Raw genomic sequence first — 18,570 nt, 5'->3', positions numbered from 1 at the left:
CACGGAGTGCTTGGTGTTGCTCCTTGCTCCTCCCCATACAGCCCTCTGGGGGGTTGGAGGAACGTGGTGGGGGAGCAGTATTTGTGTGTCACCGCTCCCCCACGGATGCCCCCCCCAGTGCTGACCTGCAAGCTGGGAGCAGTTTCTGACTCTGAACTGGCAGTGCACACTTCTGCACAGCACCACCCTTCACCATGGCGCCCCAGGGCAGTCAACAAGGTGGCCCTCTCCTAAGGCCGGCCCTGCCTGAATCAATGCTCATCTTTTTGTTCCTCTGCCACAGGGAGAGACGGAGACGCGCGGGGGGGGGGGGAGGTTGGACGTGGAGTCCAGCCAGCATTTGCTCACCTACCCGACTGCTAAATCTTCCACTGGGACTCATACCAGCACAAAGAGGGGAGATTGTGGCCTGTTCTGCCTCACAAGGCACGAGCAGGCATGGGCTGAGCGATGGGACTTTCTAGTGCAGGTTTAGCCTGAGATCGTCTCAGTGCTCTTCTGTTTGCACCATCACCCTAATTAGACATGTCCCTTCTGCAGCCACAGCACTGCTGGCAGAGGGAGCACCCCTCTCTTGTACTCCCCAGGGGAGCCAGACCAATAATGTCCCTGGCTGCCCAGAGTGCACTCTGCCCACAGTGTTCACAACACAGGGGCAGACACATTTGGGCTTTAATGCTATTGAACTGGCTTGTGTGTACAAACAAATCTGAGACATGAACTCATTGAGCAGCCTTTGCTTTATTGACAGAGGGGAAGGTTCTCCAGAGGCAGAGGCAGAGGCAGCATCTGAGGGTAATGAGTCACTGACACCACAGGAAGAATTGCATGGCAGCGGTAGGAGCTGTCTGTGGTGCTTCTGGGAATGGAATCAAGCGACAGCGGAGCCATGTAGGAGAGGAGACGTAACCTAGACAGAGCTGGCTGACATTTTTCAAACTACGAGTTTCTCTGTGGACAAACAGCTTTTGAAAAAAAATATGAAAATTTTCATGAAATATCATTGATGTGGTTGTAATGTTTTGTTTGGCAGGAAAAAAATCATATATTTTTTAATGTTTTCAGCAATTCTTTTTGAAAATGTTCTCAGGCTAACGACTACATTTTTTTCTTTACAGAAAGCCAGTTTTTTTTTAAATGATAAAATAAAATAACATTGTCTGATATCAGGGAGAGGAATGAAAAAAAAATCTGCAAAAATTTAAAAACACAAAAGCAGAAATGGGTTAATTTAGAACCCATTGCAATGAAAACAACGTAGAAGTTTCATTTCCCCTCAACAAAACTATTTTAATCTTTTTTACTAGCTGTAGTCCTAGTGCACTGCGCTAGGTAAGTGTGTACGATGATGTCTGCCCCCTAGTGGCTGGTGCATAAGGAAAAGAGCTTTACTGTCATCTCCAGATAAATGTTCATTATGCCAGGCCTATAATGCTATGTAAGAGCTAAGTATAATTATTATAACTGCCTCTCTGATTGGCTACACGGGCCTAATTTTCATCTCAGTCAACCAGTAGGAGTACTTGTGCCCTTTGCCTGAAGCCCAGTTCACCCCATCAGCATAGCTTTCATAGGCTCCACTCAGGTATAATCCGTTCAGGTTGGACATATGACAATCCCGGTACCACCAGGCCCCTTTAAAGGTTATAGCACAGTTAGTTATAGAGAAGTCATTGTCTCTGTCTTGGGTTGTAAACATCATGCCGTTGTGGTCAGTTAAGGAATCCCCTGTAGAAACAATTGGGTTTATTTATTACATGTTTTTACAGAGACCAGGTGGGTGAGATAATCTCTTATTGTTTATTTTTTACATTTTATAGTTCAGTTCTCCCTTCACCACTCAGCAGAACTCTCCCTCGGGTGCAGGAGAGAGACTGCAGTTCTACTTCCAGTGAGGAACATTTTTCATCAGGCCATATTTTGATCTCAGTTACACAACTATAGCTCCAGAGTAACTCATTGCAGTCAATGTGCTTAGTCCTTCAGTGTCCTGAAGTCAGTTTGCAACATTGTGTGGTATAATGTGAGCCCACTGTGCTCCTAAACTAACAGCTTAGCCAGGAGTCTGCTGAGGATTCAGGATCATAGAATCACCGAATCATAGAAATGTCGGTCTGGAAGGGACCTTGAGAAGTCATCAAGTCCAACACCCTGGGCTAAGGAAGCGCCAAGTAAATCTAGACCGTCCCTGCCTATTCTTAAAAACTTCCAGTGATGCAGGTTTCACAACCTCTGTTAGAAGCCTATTCCAGAGCTTAACTACCCTTATACTTAGAAATTCATTCTAATTTAGATCTCTTTACAACAGATAAAGTCCATAACTTCTTGTCCTACCTTCAGAGGACATAGAGAACAATTGATCACAGTCCTCTTTATAACATCCCTTAACATATTTGAAGACCATTACCAGATTCCCCCCTCAGTCTTCTTTTCTCAAGACTACACATCACTAGTTTTTTAACTTTTCCTCATAGGTCAGGTTTTCTAAACCTTTTATCATTTTTCTTGATCTCCTCTGAACTCTCTTCAATTTGTCCACATCTTTTCTAAAGTGTGGTGCCCGGAATTGGACACTGTTCTCTGGCTGAGGCCTCACCAGTGCTGAGTAGAGCAGGACAATTACCTACTGTTTCTTACGTGACACAGTCTTGCAAACACACCCAGAATGATATTAGCTTTTTGTGCAACTGCATCACATTGTTGACTCATATTCAATTTGCGATCCACTCTAAATCCCTGTTCTTTTTCAGCAGTACTACCACCAAGCCAGTTATTCTCCATTCTGAAGTTGTGCATTTGATTTGTCCTTCCTAAGTGAATCCCTTTGCACTTGTCTTTACTGAATTTCATCTTGTTGAATTCACACCAATTCTCCAATTTGCCAAGGTCATTTTGCATTCTAATCCTGTCCTCCAAAGTGCTTACAACCCCTCCCAGCTTTGTGCCATCTGCAGATTTTATAAGCATATGCTCCACTCAATTATCCAACTCGTTAATGAAAATATTGACTACTACCGGACCCAGGACTGACCCCTGCAGAACCCCATTAGATACACGCTCCCAGTTTGACAGCAAACCATTGATAGTTTTGAAAGACTCTTTGAGCACTGTCTTTCAACCAGTTATGCTCCCACTTTATGGTAATTTCATCCAGACGGCATTTCCCTAGCTTGCGTATTCCAAATGTCATGTGGGGTTTTGTCAAAAGTGTTACTAAAATCAAAATATGTCACATCTACTGCTTCCCCCTTATCCGCTAAGCCAATAACCTTGTCAGGAAGGGAATTAAGTCTAAAATGGCTGGTCCCCCTGGTTACTTCCTCCACAAAATGGTGTCCCCATTACATTCCAAGGACTTATCAGAAATGTTGTGTTTTTCTGTATTATTTTTCTAACAAACATCTCGGTAGTTAAAGTCCCCCATTACCATAATACACCTGTACCAAGAGGTCACTTCAATTTTTTACCCTTTTTCTCTTTACCCAGAAACTATCAATTGGTCTGCTTCTCGCCTCCTCCTGGAGCAGAGAACAAGTGTATATACTCTGGCTGTATAATTCAACACCGCCTCCCTTTTTATCCTGCCTGTCCCTCCTAAACAAGCTAAATCCCACTATACCAACATTCCAGTAATGAGACTTATCCCACCCAGTTTCTGTGATGTCACTTAAGTAGTAATTCTACTATTATACTAATCCTTCCAGTTCTTCCTATTTATTCCCCATCCACCTGCAATTTACATACAGGTATCTCAGATCTTGAGCAGATTCCTCGACTGATTTCCCACTCCTTCCTCCTCTGACCCTACTTGCCCCCCCACAGATCTAGCCCTCTGTTAAGGTGGCCCTTTTTTATGCTTATCTGTTGGCTTTTGTCACCTGGACTTTTAAATCTAGTTAAAAGGCCTGCTCCCTCCTTGCCTTGTCAGTGTGCCTAAGCAATCCTGCAGTGATGTGAAGCAGGCTCTGCATGCCACAGAATATTCCTGTCTCTGGTATCCGGAAGTCCGGATGCATAGTTTGCATGAAATGGGGCATATCTACCTACCCAGTGACTTGTACCAATCCTGATGTGCCTACTTAGTTTAATTCAGATATTTCTATGGGGCATTAAAGCTAATGTAGAAAAGCAACCAGCACGAGGTAGGATATCCATATTATACTATATGTTTTGTTGTCACTAGACCTTGTATTCCTCCTATAATACTTCAGTTGCAGAATAACTGATGTTTCCTGAAAGAGATCACTTCCACAGATCAGCTCGCCTTTGCTTCTGCCATAGAATATTCTGCATCACATTTTTCCATCTGCCACAAGGGTGAAGGACAAGATCAGAACCTACCTGCAGTGCCATTAACAAACTGTCCAAGGATCAGCTTGTATCTCTCGGACTCCCCTGCAATTTTGAATGATCTGTAGGTAGCAAATTGATAGTTGAAGTCAAAATCTTTGAGATCGACACGAAGCTCCTGGGGACCTTTAGAAAACAATTTGAAAGCAAAATGTTCAGCACCTTCTATAAGTGTTTATTACTATTATTGTTTTTATTGCAGGAGCCTCTAGAGGCCCCAATCACGAATCAGGCTCCATTATGTTGGGACCATTATGATAATCTAGTTTGAATTGGCTGCATCACACACATCACAGAGTTTCACCCACTGATTCTTGCATCAAGCCAATATCTTCATATCGACCTTTATCAATTCAATTTCCACCCACCAACCTAACCTCTCTATTAAAAACCTGCTCCGTGTTATGCTTTGCTAAGGTAGTTCAGAATCTATGACCTCATCCACGCTGTAACATCCCTTATTGCTGTACTGTGGGCGAACCACCAGAGGACCAAACGCTGCTCCATGAATCATGACTGGAGCCAGCCCAGCTACAACAGCATTCTTGGTTTCAAGAGCTTTGTGTGGCAGGACTGGGCTATAAGGAACAGGAAGGGGCGTCTGGAGCTGAAGTGTTACCTCTACCAATAGTACAAATTTATACCCTGTAACCATGGCTAAAATGTGGGAACAAAGCTTGGTGGAGAAGGTTGCAGTTAGGAAAAGAATGCATCAGTGATGTCTTTACCAAGGGATGTTAGCAGGTGGATATTGTCGTTCCCCAGCCAGAATTCTGACAACCGGCTGCCAAAACCTCTTTTGTATGAATTCCAGTCACGGTAAAAATCCACAGAGCCATCCACACGTCTCTGGAACACCTGCAGGGAAACAGGAGGGTCTTAGCTGGGAAATCCCACATTGGTTTCCATCCTACGTTGAGCAGGAGGCCAGAAACTCTGAGACTGTAAATCACTGGATGAGATTTAACGGGGTCAGATCTATTTCAGCCTCAGGTGACTGTCACGGATGGAGGCTTGTCCAACAGGATGATATTAAATCTTGGCAGCAACAGCACTAGATTAAAGGATCACATGGTCCAAAATCTATAGTACTAGACTGAGGCCTGGGTTCTATACCCAGTTCTGCCACTTGGGCAAGTCACATCACCTCTGCTTTCTGTGTGGCCCTTTGTCTGCCTTGTCTATGGAAATTGTGAGCTTTAAGGGACAGGGGCTGTCACTCTGTGTGTGTGTTCAGCACCCAGCACAATGGGACCCTGATCTTCATCAGATTCTCTAGGCACGACTGGGATATAAATAAGCAGAATAATAAATTGGAAGGTTTAAATGTGATGTACAAACCCCTCATCTCCTCAGCTCCCTAGAACGCTCTTTCCTCTCATACTCAGGGGCTGCCTGAGCGATAGAGCAGCTGAGGCACCAGGTCTGTGACAGAAGTGGAAGGAAGAAGGAATTCTGGTTCCAGAGTCTGGGCAGCTATTGAGGAGGCTCTGAGAGCCAGGCAGAGAATAGCCAGGAGAAGGGAAACCTGGTTAACTGTGTCAGACCAGTGACAAATGTCCCCTCAGACTGGGTCTTTTAGAGTCTAAAGCTCTGGGTTCCCTCCATGAAACCCACTGTGTTCACAACCAAGGTGTCTCCACAACCAAGGATTAGGAGGAGTAGAAGGGCTCATAGGTGCCAACTTTCCCCAGCGCCAGTGGGTGCTTGTGCCCTCCTGCTCCCCCGGCCTGGCCCCACCCCAACCCCACCCTTTCCTTGCCCCTACCCTGCGCCCATTCCAACCCTTTCCCCAAAGTCCACACCCCAACTCCGCCCCCTCCCTGCCCCTATTGGACCCCTTCCCCAAATCCCTGCCCCAGCCCCGCCTCTTCCCCGAGTGCACTGTGTTCCCCCTCCTCCCCCTCCCTCCCAGCCACGCGAAACAGCTATTTCGTGGTGCAAGTGCAGCGTGATAGGGGGGAAAAGCAGGCATGCGGCATGCTCGGGGAGGAGGTGGAGGCAGAGCAGAGGCAAGCTGGGCAGGGAGTTGCCAGTGGGTGCTGAGCACCCACCAATTATTCCCCATGGGTGCTCCAGCCCTGGAGCACCCTCGGACTCGGTGCCTATGGGCTCAGGAAGTGTCCGTGTTTTTGTTCAGCTAACCATGATGATCTGACAGTTTCAGAGTTTCTGTCTTCATGCTTTTCTACTATCTACAACCCACTGGTTAAGGGCCACCTCCCATTCTTGGGACAAAAAACTGTTTGTTGTCCAAGAAAAAATATCCAGTGAGTTTCATTATGCTCTGTTCTTACAATCCATCCTCCACCATCTGTGTCCATGTCACACAGCACGGTCATGGCATTACAGTCACGGGGGTAGATGGTGTACCAGTCGCTCTGGACGTTGCCTCTAGCTAACAACTCCTTGCAGTTCTTTGCTCCTGGTCAAAAGAGCAATTGAAATATGTAAATTCATTGTATTAACGCTCTGCTTTATGTTGCAGCAAGGGCCAGATCAATTGCAGAATCAGGTAACTGGAAAAGAATCTTTGAGTCATCTCTTCTCCTCCCCACTGTAGCGTTTGGGAACTGGGTACTATCCCTTTCAATAGTTTGTGGTCCCTCTGTGTTCTATCTTTGGAAACCTACCACAGCAGCAGCGTATGTACCCATCTAGGCTTGGCATGCTCTCTGTAGTTGGCAAACCAAATTATTTAGACTCCAATGTGCCAGTGTGGTTGTATTAAGTTTATTTGAAGGAGGAAAAGATGCAACCACCTGCCCAACCCCCTGTGTTCTGTGTGATACCAGCTCAACCTGAACAGAGGATTGGCTCAAAGCATCATGAAAACTCATGGAAACTGAAATGTGCACAAAGATTTGTACTGCAAGTGCCTATGCAGCATTTTGAAATCTCTCTGTGAGTCTCTTTGACGATAGTTTGAGAACAGCAAATTGGGTAAATCACAGATGTTTTTTTTTGTAATTTGTCTATCTCTAATGGGTTTTCATGTTTGGGTCTCTGGATGGAATGAGATGACATTTAGTGGTCATAAGAAACACTCACCTTTCTTACACTGCATGTTCTCCAGCACTTCCTCTCCTAGTCATGAAAAGAAACAAAATAGAAAGTGAAATGGAACCAGAAAATGTTCTACTGTCTTTTAAATTATGTAATTGGCCAACAGTGATCTCTGGGATAGCAAAGTACTAGTTATCTTGAAAATGCTCTAGACAGGTTTTATTTGTGAAAATCCAAGTGCTAATGGATTCACACACATCTCTGATCTGAGCCTTCCAGCCTGAACCATCGAGACGGCTCTCATGTAGCCAACACTATTTTGTAACCCTCTCATGAGGCACCTACTTGCACGGCTAAGAATTAGTCCTTAATAGACTAAATTAATTACTGGTCAATACATAGGAGCAATGCCCACAAAGTCAGGGGAGTTGCATATGCTTACACTAGCTGTGAATTTGACTCAATATTTAAAAAAAAAATTCCAAGTGACAATGGGAGAATATCAGTTAAATAAAGTACTAGTAGAAAAAGGGTAATTCCTTTAACTGGACATTTAAACAAGATCCATTGTTTTGTGATTCGTACTCCGCACTCCCAGTATGTTGGAAATATAAAGAGAGGTAGGAGAAAGTAACCTTTTCTAGATCTACAGATTTCACTTACATTTCAGCTGTTCTCTCTAATACCAAAGGTCATCTGGCTAGCATTGTTCCGGATGTCACAACACATGGATGGCCACCTGTTTTTGTAGGTGGGGTTATTTGTCTCTTTGTAGAGCCCAAATCTTACAGGGGAATCAGTGGGCTTGATATTGTGGACATGGTAACTATTCAAGAGGCAAGCTTCTTAAGCCACTTAATTTTTAGTGCTGCAGAAATAAAACTGAAAGGATGTGCTCAGTATAAAGGAGAGTGCAGAGGGTCTCACCAGGTATTCCAGGGGGTCCAGGGTCTCCCAGGTCTCCTTTACTTCCTAAAATAAGAACTCAGAATGAAATCCTTGTTTTGCCTAGAGCTCACCTACATAATTCAAGATCTCACTACAGCGATCGCTTGGGTTTAATTATGTAGGGGGCTAGTTCAAGGCCTATCCACCACCTACACTCTGCACAATCTGTTAAAGTTGGTGTTTTGTGGGACTTAAGTGATGCATTTACAATGTTGCCAACAATCATGAGTCCCATGATAACTATTGTTTTCCTTAAAGCCCAAGCTCTGGGGGTCAAATGGATATGACACGATTTCAGCCTTCAGTCTTAAAGTAAGTTTCTACCCCTTGAGGCTTTGGAGAAAGCTTCAAAATGTGACCCCAGTGCACCCTAAAGGTTCAAAAAGCAGAAGGCAATAAAAGAACATCACATCTATTATTTTTACATAATCTCATGATTCTAAAACCAGTCTCCTGATTTTTGATGAACCTGACTAAAGATTTTCACAGATTTTGGGCTGGCAGTATTGCATTTATCTTATCTTCTGCATTGGCTGAATTTCACCCTTACACTATGTCTATACTGCAGTTGGGACCTATTCCCTGTGACTGCACAGGACATTGTGACATATCAGACATTATAATTAGAGCTAGGTGAAATTTTTCCAGTTAATATTTTATTCACCGAAAAATGCAGTTTTGGGTCTCAAACAGTTCATGAATTTGGGTGACATTTGTTAAATACATTCAGCCAAGTAGAAGATTTTTCCACATACTCCTAAAGTTTTGTTTCAACATTTATGAAATGTTCAAACACTTTGTTTTGTCATTTGGCTATTAAACAAAAACAAAAGGGACACTTCTTGTTCAACCAGAACCAATTTCATTTCAGCTTCTGTTTGGCAAGAAGCTGGAAGGAAAAATTCTACAGTGAAACGGGGCGGGAGGGGGGATTGTTGCTCCCAATTTCTCTATCACCGTGAATAGCATCATAAAGTGCCCTGCTCTGCAGTGAGAAGAATCAATTGAGGTCTCTCACCTTTCAGTCCCTGGGGGCCCACAGCACCTGTTTGTCCTGAATGAACAAAAAATAAGATAGTAAAGACTGATCAGAGATACTGAGATCTTGACAGTGGATCAGATCTGAAGTTCTGTTGCAATAATAAACCCTTTATTGTCAAATATAGAGTGAAGGGAAGTTATGGTGGTTTTGGAGCCCAGATACCATAGGAATTGGTGTTTTATATCTAGCTCTAATTGATATTTGATTAAAAACTTATTTCCTGTTCTTAGGTCACCTGCTGTAGGAAAACACAGTTCTCTGCCCTTTGTTACTTTACCTTTTCGGCCAGCTTTCCCCGCCTTTCCAGGGATCCCCTGAGGTCCCCGTTGTCCTGCAAACACAGAAAACTGATTGTATATTTTTCAAGGTATTGTAAGTACTGAGTACATAATCCCCACCCACCATCCCAACCTGGAATTACAATATCCCATTTGTGTCGAAATTCAAATAATGTATCTGCATCTGGTTCCCTGAGTCCCTGATCTCTAAGGTCCCACAGAGAGCCAGTGAGAGAGATGGGGAAAACACCAGAGGATTTGGTTGCCAGTCTGATACCCCAAAGGGAATGGACCATATTTCAGAGCTTGAAGCTCCAATCCCTCACCACTGGACATGGGGGATTGGCCATCTGAGTTGGGCAGAGTTTCCTCATATCGGGATCAAGGGGAATCTCCGAAATCTGAGCATATTACAAAAGTAATTACCATCCATGGCTGATTCTCATTCAGTACCTGTATGTCCTGCAGCTCCTTGGTCTCCTCTGGGCCCTACAGCACCCGGAATTCCAGGACAGCCTTGGAGAATAATGAGTTTCTCGGTACTGTTGAGACCCACTACCCTCACCACTGGGGAAAGAAATGATCCATAAACAATGATTGTCAGGTTCTCAGGATTGGAAACATGTTGCAGAAATCCAGAGGGCTAAACTCAGCAAATAGCCTAGACAGTTCCTGCATTTTCTTTTCTCTATTAGCGATGATATCCAACATTTTCTTTGGTTTTATGCATTTCAGAGACAATGCCTTAATATGAAAAGTTGGGGGTTATTACTATTAGTCTTTGTTTTCAGTTATAGTGAAAACAAAAGTTAAAAATAAGCTAATTAAAGTTTTGTATTTAAAATAAATCACTTCAGAGTTAATTTTGATGTATACATCCCTCTGCAGTGTTTGCAACCCGACCATTGCAGCATTGTGTTAGCTCACGAGAATCACTTAACAAAATTAACTATAGAGAAACAAAAGCGACAGTGACTAGTCGGTTCTCATTCTGCAAGTGAAATGAAATGCAGAGGAAAAACAAATAGCTGCCATTCAGTGAAGAAATTGTCCAAAAGCAAATTAATTTTAAAAACAGTTGCTGTTAGAAGCTCAGGAAATACATTTTAAAGAACTAAATATGTTTTTTAACCTAACAGTGCCCTCCTTATATTACACACATTGTGAGATTTAAAATTATTAATAGGCACATCAGTGGAGAAAAATAGGGACACACCTGTCAACTCCATTGAGCTCTATTGATGTGGAAATTTTGGAGGTAAACAAAATGGGGACATGGTTTATATTTCCTCTGATATAGGAATTCTGCCTCCCAGTTTGGAACTTTTTGGGTAGAAATTGTACATAGCAAATGATTTTAAAATGATCATGAATGTAAGTAATGGAAATGTGAAAAGAAATACTGCTCTGAAATAATACTAAAATAAACCTTCAAATGCTGCTGGATTCTCAACCCAAAGCACAGAAATCAATGTGTTGACATGGAAAGAGTTGTATAGTGGATTTGTGGTGATAGATACACAACAGTTGTGATTTTACAAATAATCATCTTAATTTGGTCAGCGTGAATTTTAAAAAGCAGAGGGATCTGAAATCATAGGCTCACATTGAGCTTTGAAGATTGAGATTTTATTTTCCAGAATTTAGGTCATCTGCCTGTGTGGGTCGGTCAGTCGCCAAACTGGAAATGCTTTGGCCCAATATGCAGAGGAAATGGGAGCTTTAGACAGAGAGATTCCGGCAGCAACGTAGAGAGGTTAGAAGACAGTAAATGAGCATGAGGGAGAGGAGATCAAGTCAATTTTTGAAGAATCTCAGTGAAGACAAGACAACATTTTCACAACATTATTTGCAAAAACTGTGTCCTATTTTTTGAACACCTCTCGTCTGTGACGGGCACTTCTGCAATATCGAGTAATTTCTACAAAGGAATTTTGTACAGAGAAGCTGTTCTTTTTATTATTTAAAAAGCAGCACAAGCTGGCAAAGCACTTTATAGACATGTAGGACAAGAAACATTCCTGAACAGTTCCCAGTTGCCCAGGGTCCAGGTTGGCAAGAACCACACTATGAAACGCAGTTGGGAACAGGATTGTCTTTCACTCACCTGGGCAGGTGTCCTGAGCCTGACAAACCGCTGCTGCTAGACAGAGTAAAGAGAGGAGGGTTTTCTGGGCAGCTCTCCCCATGGCTAGTGCTGGGCTCTGCAATGGCAGCTCCACTTGTCTTCTCCTCACCTCCTCCTCTACTTTAGTATTTCAGTCCCTGTAAGCCTTTTATATGCAATAACGAAGAGCCTACAGCAAATAAAGCTCTCTGCCTTCGGCATCTCAGTGCCTCCTTCCCACTCTCCACATTCCAGCAGTTTCCACTGAGATGTTTATGCTGCAGTGGTCACAATCATAGCTGATAAAATGGCCTGATAGAACATGTTCAGTATTGGACTAGCAGCCGTTGCTTCCCCCGCAGAGCAAACACGGTATCGTGCAATGACGATTATTGAGCAGAGCCAGTCTGAACCTTTGCTCGCAAAGTTAAGTCATGCGAATGTGTCTTCTGAAATATTAAAATACGGTGCCAAATAATGAGCCCAAGCTGTCTTGCTCCAGCCTTTCAAAGACCCCTTTTGGCTTCAGTGGGAACTTTTGGGTGAACAAGGAGAGCAGGATTGGGTGAATTTACTAGCCAACTGCTCTGTTATTATTATTTGTATGACAGTAGCTACAAGAGACCTCGCGTCAGATTGGACCCCTCTGTGCAAACCCATAGTAGGAGACAGTAGGTTCCAAGACCAGAAGTGACCATTGTGATCATCTTGTCTCACCTCCTCTATAACACAGGCCACAGCACTTCCCAAAAATAATTCCTAGGGCAGAGCTTTTAGAAAAACATCCAATCTAGATTTTAAAATGGTCAGTGATGGAGAATCCATGACAACCCTTGGGAAATGGCTCCAGTGGTTAATCACACTCACCATTAAATATTTACAACTTCATTTCCAGCCTGAATGTGTCCAGCTTCAACTTCCAGCCATCTCTTTCCCAAACACCTTACAATCTAAATAGCCAATACAAGTGAAGGGTGGAAGAAAAGAATTATTATCCCGATTTTTTGCAGTGCTCTGTGTGCCTGTGTCATAGAAATGATAAATAATAATGATGCATGCCCAGGCCATATCTGCTCATATACCACTGCTGCACTTTTCTATATTTACATGTGCTTTTTCAGTGACTGCTGCACGGCGGATGCTATTGATGGCAGACCACTGCCGAGGTTCATTTCTTTATGTGCATGTGTGTTTGCATGATTCCAGTCCGTACAGCAAGAAGGCAGCTGCTGTTCTGCCTCTATGCAAAGGACATTTCCTCTCTTTACACTAGGGAAGCGTGATGACACTTCCCAATGTGGTATTGTGGTTTGTAATTGGAATCAGAGATTCAAAGCTGCAAAAGAGACTATTGTAAGATATGGATCTCACTTTGGATAAAGCAGTAAGTCTGTGTCCGGCAGAAGAAATCATTCAACAGAATAGAAATTATGGAAGGAAAGCAGAACACTGCCTCACTGGATAGAATGACAAGAGAGACAAAAAACTGGCCAGCAGTCTGTCAGTACAAAATAAACAACATAGAAATGCATGAAAAATGCAAAGCACAAGAGTTTGTAAAAGCTTCAAGGATTGCTCATGATGTGAACAAAAATGACAATGCCCAGCTTGTGGTAAGTGCTGCAATACAGTAACTCCTCACTTAACATTGTAGTTAAGACACTAATGGGACTCTTATAACCTACAAATTGTGCACTGATGCTCAGGCAAATGTTGTTTCAGGTACTACTTTTAAAAGGTTGGAAAAAACTCAGGGAACATGGTGAGCGAACAGGTCAAACTGAAAGCTTGTAATGGGGGAACTGATTCCTACATGTGTACTAGCAGTGACAGTAAAAGATCAAACAGAATTGTTGGACTTTGCAAGGGAATAAAGCATGTACATTGGATTTAAAAACCTGCCCAGCCCTTGGGCTGATACAAAGAGTGCACGTGGGAGAGGAAGTACGGGACACATTATCCTGAACATTTGATAAAACTGTAATAGAAACGGGGGTGGAGTCAGACAGTGCACATCAGACGGATAAAAAAATAATTGTCCAGCCTCAGACAGGAAGTGGAAAGAATTTTCTCGGGCTACAGCTAATGGTGAGACTTTACAGAGGATATTAAGGCTGTTACTACAGGGTGGCCAGGACATTACATACCATGTCCCTATTTACAGTTAGAGTGACCAGATGTCCCAATTTTATAGGGACAGTCCCGATATTTGGTGTTTTTTCTTATATAGGCTCCTATTACCCCCCACCCCCGTCCTGATTTTTCACACTTGCTCTCTGGTTACCCTATTTACAGTTTAAAGCAGAACTATCTGTTATTGATGGCATGTTGTTTCTCTAAACAGCAAGGAGTCCGGTGGCACCTTAAAGACTAACAGATTTATTTGGGCATAAGCTTTTGTGGTTTCTTTTTCATGAGGTTTTTTACCCACAAAAGCTTATGCCGAAATAAATCTGTTCGTCTTTAAGGTGCCACCGGACTCCTTGTTGTTTTTGTGGATACAGACTAACACAGCTACGTCCTGATACTTGACACCATGTTGTTTAGAGGAAATCGGAGAGTAGTACCTAAGATGTTACAAGCTGACATGCTCACTAGTATACAGGAAGGGTACTTGGGTATGGCAAAAGGTAAATACAGAGCCAGAGAGAGACTGTACTGGCCATAAATGAACAATCAGAGAGAAAACTGTTAAAGTGTCAAAAATACCAACGAAACAGAAAAAAGATCCTATGTTTTTACACAATGAACAGTTAAGAGTGTAGGATGAAATTGGCATGGATTTATTTACCTATGCTGGTAAAAACAACATTTTGATAGTGGATTGTTATTCCCATTGGCTTCAGTGAGGATGCTGGTGTTAATGCAGTGACCTTTTCACTTAATGTACAGGACAGGGGAGGGATAGCTCAGTGGTTTGGCATTGGCCTGCCAAACCCAGCGTTGTGAGTTCAGTCCTTGCCTGGGGCATTTAGGGATCTGGGGCAAAAATCTGCCTGGGGATTAGTTCCCCCTTTAAGCAGGGGGTTGGACAAGATGACTTCCTGAGCTCCCTTCCAACCCTGATATGCTATGATCTTCTGGAGGCATCATTTGTGGTACCTCTTGAGTTGCTGTTAATAGGTCACCCAGCTTTTGCATCCATAAAAGAGTGTAGGAATAACAATTGTCTTATAGACCTGGATCTTGGTGTACTGCTGCAGGTCACGGTCCATGAAAACACATTGAAGCAATTTCCCCAAGAAAGCACTTGCATAGTTTATCCTGTGCTGGCTCTCACTGTCGATTTTTGCATTTTGAGAAAGTTGGCTACCAAGGTAGCAGAAGTGCTCAACTGTTTTCAAAGTCTGCCCCTCAATGGTGATGTGTGGTAAGTCATGTGCAAGGCCTGAAGCAGGCTGATGGAGCACTTTAGTCTTCTCAATATTGACTAAGAGTCCTAGTCTTTGGTAAGCTTGTGCAAAAAAATCCAGTGTGGACGGAAGGTCATTCTCAGTGTGTATGAGGATGGCACAGTCATTAGCATATTGAAGATCAGTAATGGATGGCCTGAAGACGTCAAAGATTAAAATGCCACCCATCCATTCTGTATTGAATGTCAACTCCACTGGGGAGGCAGGCTTTAACGAGTACCAAAATGGCTGCTAAATAGATGGAGAACGGGGTTGGGACAATAATGCATCCTTGCTTAAATCCAGTTTTGATGATGAAAGCATCAGTCTCCAGGCCATTACAGAGAATGGTGGCAGTCATCTGATCATGAAGAAGACTTAGTACCTTCATACATTTTGGAGGACAGTCAAAGCTATCCAGCGTCATCCTCACTGAAGCCATTGTCACCAGCATTGAAGCAATGATCCTCATGCACCAGTTGACAGTCACACTGGGAGCAGGGGGAACCCGTCCCCCTCACGGCCACCATACCACATCCCCCATGGTCATCTCCCTCGGCCCCAGGATGCAGCAAGAACTGTTGCCATGAAGCCGCGAGCCACCTGCCCGCCAGGCCTTCCCAGCAGACCCAGAGCTGGTTGCAGCACACTGCCTCAGAGGAAATGTGCCTGACAGTGGCAGGGCCGTCCAAGTGTCATTCCCCTTCTGACACCCCCTGGAGAAGAAGTGGAGAGGGAGCTGTCATCCCAGGCCAGCTGCCCGAACCTGCTGTGTTGAATCCTCCAGGCAGACTGCATGGACCCCACCCATTCACCTCTTAATGATGTCACGCCCTCTTGAACTCTCTCTTCAAAGTTCTTTTCAACTTTCCCTTATGGTACTTATTGACTATCTGGCTTGTGCCAGTATTTAGCCTTAGAGGGAGTTTACCATCTGCTTTGGGATGCATTCCCAAGCAACCCGACTCCAAGATGACCCAGTCCCAGAATGCCAGGGGCCACCACTGGCCTCACACCATCCACAGGCGGTGCCTTGATCAGAAGGACGTAAGCACCCGAGAGCGGCACCAGGGAGTGGGTCATCTGCACACCACATTTCCCGCACTCCACTGCAAGATGGGGATTTGGCGCTGGGGTCTTCCCTGTTCACTCGCCATTACTAAGGGAATCCTGATTAGTTTCTTTCCCTCCACTGACTAATATGCTTAAATTCACCAGGTTGCCACATCTGATCTGAGGTCACAGTCAGATGGGCACCCAGCGGTAGGTCTCATGTCTGATAATGTTCCACAGTTTGATGGAAACGAATTTAAATAATTGGCTCGAGAGGATGGGGCTGAGCATGGAACTTTGAGTCCCAGGTATCCTCAGTCCAACGGGTCTTGTAGAGAATGGTGTGAAAATTGTTAAATAGCTTTTGAAAAAGGCCACTGCCACATGTACAGATCCATATTTGACTATACTGAACTATAGAGCAGCACCGTGACTCATGGACTGTCCCCTGCAGAGAGATTGTTTGGCAGGCAGCTGAGAACAAGACTCTGTAACTCAGTAGTGAGCCTGAAAGGCAATACTGACTTAGATACCCATCTATAAAAAGGGAAGTAAGGCCAACCTGGCAATTACAGACCAGTCAGATTAACATCAGTACCCAGAAAGATAATGTTGGATTGTAGCTCACCTGGTCTTCTGGTGTGCTAGTTTCAAGCAAAGTTTCTCTGGACATATCAGCTACTACTACATCAGTAACTTGTGTGGTATTGCACAAATTGTTTTCCTGACTTAAACCTTTCCACAATGACAGATTCATCTGCCCTGAATTGAGATGCAGCTCACACATTTCTACTTTAGACTCCAGGGATTGATCAGGCAGTTTACAAAATGATAGTTTCTGCTTCTTAGGAGCTTTGGAGGCCGTTTGAAATAACAAAACATCACTTTTTCTTTTTGATCTCTAAAATCAGACCCGTCTTTTTATTTATGGCTTTCATTTTCAGACCCCATCCAGAAAGAGAATAACTAAGCTGGCAGCGTAGGCCTAAATGAAGTGCATTTTTGTGCTGATTAATTTATCCTTGATTGTGGGAGGAAATCCCCCCACCAAAAAAAAGTTGATTTTCCGTGTAGAAGCTAGCAGAGCTAAGCAAAGCTAGAGTGGGGCTGGGGAGAGGCCGCAGCAGGCAGACACATACCTTTCAGTGTCCCACTGCATGAGAAGGCTCTAGACACAACACATCCCACCAGCAGCTCCGCCGGCACTGGCGCATACCCAGAGGCTGCGGCCCCCTGCAGGATGGGAAAGGAAACGTCTACTCGCAGCAGCCATTGCTGGGCATGCCCAGACGCTGTGGCATTTTCAAAGGCCTTGCAGGGCAGGTGGCTCTGGGTCACCTGGGAGCAGCGGCGATATGTAGGGGGCTCATGTGAGGCCAAGTGCCCCCCTCCCCCGCCTGGCCTGCCGAGTGATGGGAGAGAAGGGCCCTGTCCTCCTGCGCCTGCCCACCCGGCATGCTTGGCGCCTGTCCCTGACAGCAGGGCCTGGGCAGGGGGGAACCCGCCGCTGCTGCCACCTGCCCAGCCAAGCTCTCTCAGGCAGCTGCTGTGCTGCATGGAATAGCGACCTGGAGCGGCCAGCTTCAGCCGGCGTGAGAAGTGGTTCCATCCCGCTCTCCACCCGGCCTGGCTGCCAGGGAGAGTGACTGAACATGCCAAGGGGAGGCACAGTGGGAGGACAGAGCCTCCCATCCCCCACCCCCACCCCAGAGATAATATGGGGTGGGGAAACCATGGCGGCTGGAACTCCTAGGGAGAGCCATGCTGAGCCCCACAGCCCACATTTGAGTTTGCCCAAGGAGGGGGGACTCCAAAAGGATGGCTCTGCCGTGCACTCTGGTGAATGGGACCGCACATGGCAGAGCCTTCATTTCCCTCCCCTCCCGCTGCCTCCTAGAAGCTCCGACTCCAACTCTGCTGGCAGCAGCAGCTGTGGTTTGCGGCTCTGACCCCCACGGCAGCAGGTCTGGCTTTGGCAGGAGCAGTGATGATGGCTTTTGCAGCAGCAGTGCTGGTACAGGGCATGGAACCGCGTGGGAGCAGAGCAGGAGGAGGAGAGGCAGAGATGGGAGGGGGTGAGTGAGGGAAGTGAGAACGTGGGACTTAGAATCATAAAATAGAATCATAGAATATCAGGGTTGGACGGGACCTCAGGAGGTATCTAGTCCAACCCACTGCTCAAAGCAGGACCAATCCTCAACTAAATAATCCCAACCAGGGCTCTGTCAAGCCTGACCTTAAAAACCTCTAAGGAAGAAGATTCCACCACCTCCCTAGGTAACCCAATCCAGTGCTTCACCACCCTCCTAGTGAAAAAGTTTTTCCTAATATTCAACCTAAACCTCCCCCACTGCAACTTGAGACCATTGCTCCTTGTTCTGCCATCAGGTACCA

The 18,570-nt window shown here is 44.8% G+C and overlaps 1 protein-coding gene across 1 annotated transcript; it reads right to left on the bottom strand.

The window, feature by feature from the left end:
- Positions 1 to 1,480: 1,480 nt before the first annotated feature.
- LOC120386626 (ficolin-1-like) lies at positions 1,481 to 11,818 on the bottom strand. Its single transcript, XM_039506089.1, has 10 exons — positions 11,732 to 11,818; positions 10,078 to 10,191; positions 9,624 to 9,677; positions 9,323 to 9,358; positions 8,284 to 8,328; positions 7,402 to 7,437; positions 6,648 to 6,775; positions 5,079 to 5,208; positions 4,342 to 4,476; positions 1,481 to 1,728 (listed from the first exon to the last, which is right to left on the bottom strand). The coding sequence occupies exons 1-10, from the start codon at positions 11,811 to 11,813 to the stop codon at positions 1,481 to 1,483; spliced, it is 1,008 nt and encodes a 335-aa protein (XP_039362023.1). The 5' UTR covers positions 11,814 to 11,818.
- Positions 11,819 to 18,570: the final 6,752 nt, after the last annotated feature.

The sequence above is a fragment of the Mauremys reevesii genome, linkage group 19 (assembly GCF_016161935.1).
Source record: "Mauremys reevesii isolate NIE-2019 linkage group 19, ASM1616193v1, whole genome shotgun sequence".
In the NCBI taxonomy this organism is placed as follows: domain Eukaryota; kingdom Metazoa; phylum Chordata; order Testudines; family Geoemydidae; genus Mauremys; species Mauremys reevesii.
Note: the sequence above shows the minus strand (reverse complement) of the source record. Positions and strands in the feature narration are given on the sequence as shown.

Bases quoted from the DNA above. Each gene is read 5' to 3' on its own strand.
- LOC120386626 (XM_039506089.1), bottom strand. From the start codon at position 11,813: ATGGGGAGAGCTGCCCAGAAAACCCTCCTCTCTTTACTCTGTCTAGCA. The intron at 8,329-9,322 runs GTGAGAGACCTC...TTCTTATTTTAG, and splicing joins GGGCCCCCAGGGACTGAAAG to GAAGTAAAGGAGACCTGGGA. The intron at 7,438-8,283 runs GTGAGACCCTCT...TTTCATGACTAG, and splicing joins TGGACCCCCTGGAATACCTG to GAGAGGAAGTGCTGGAGAAC.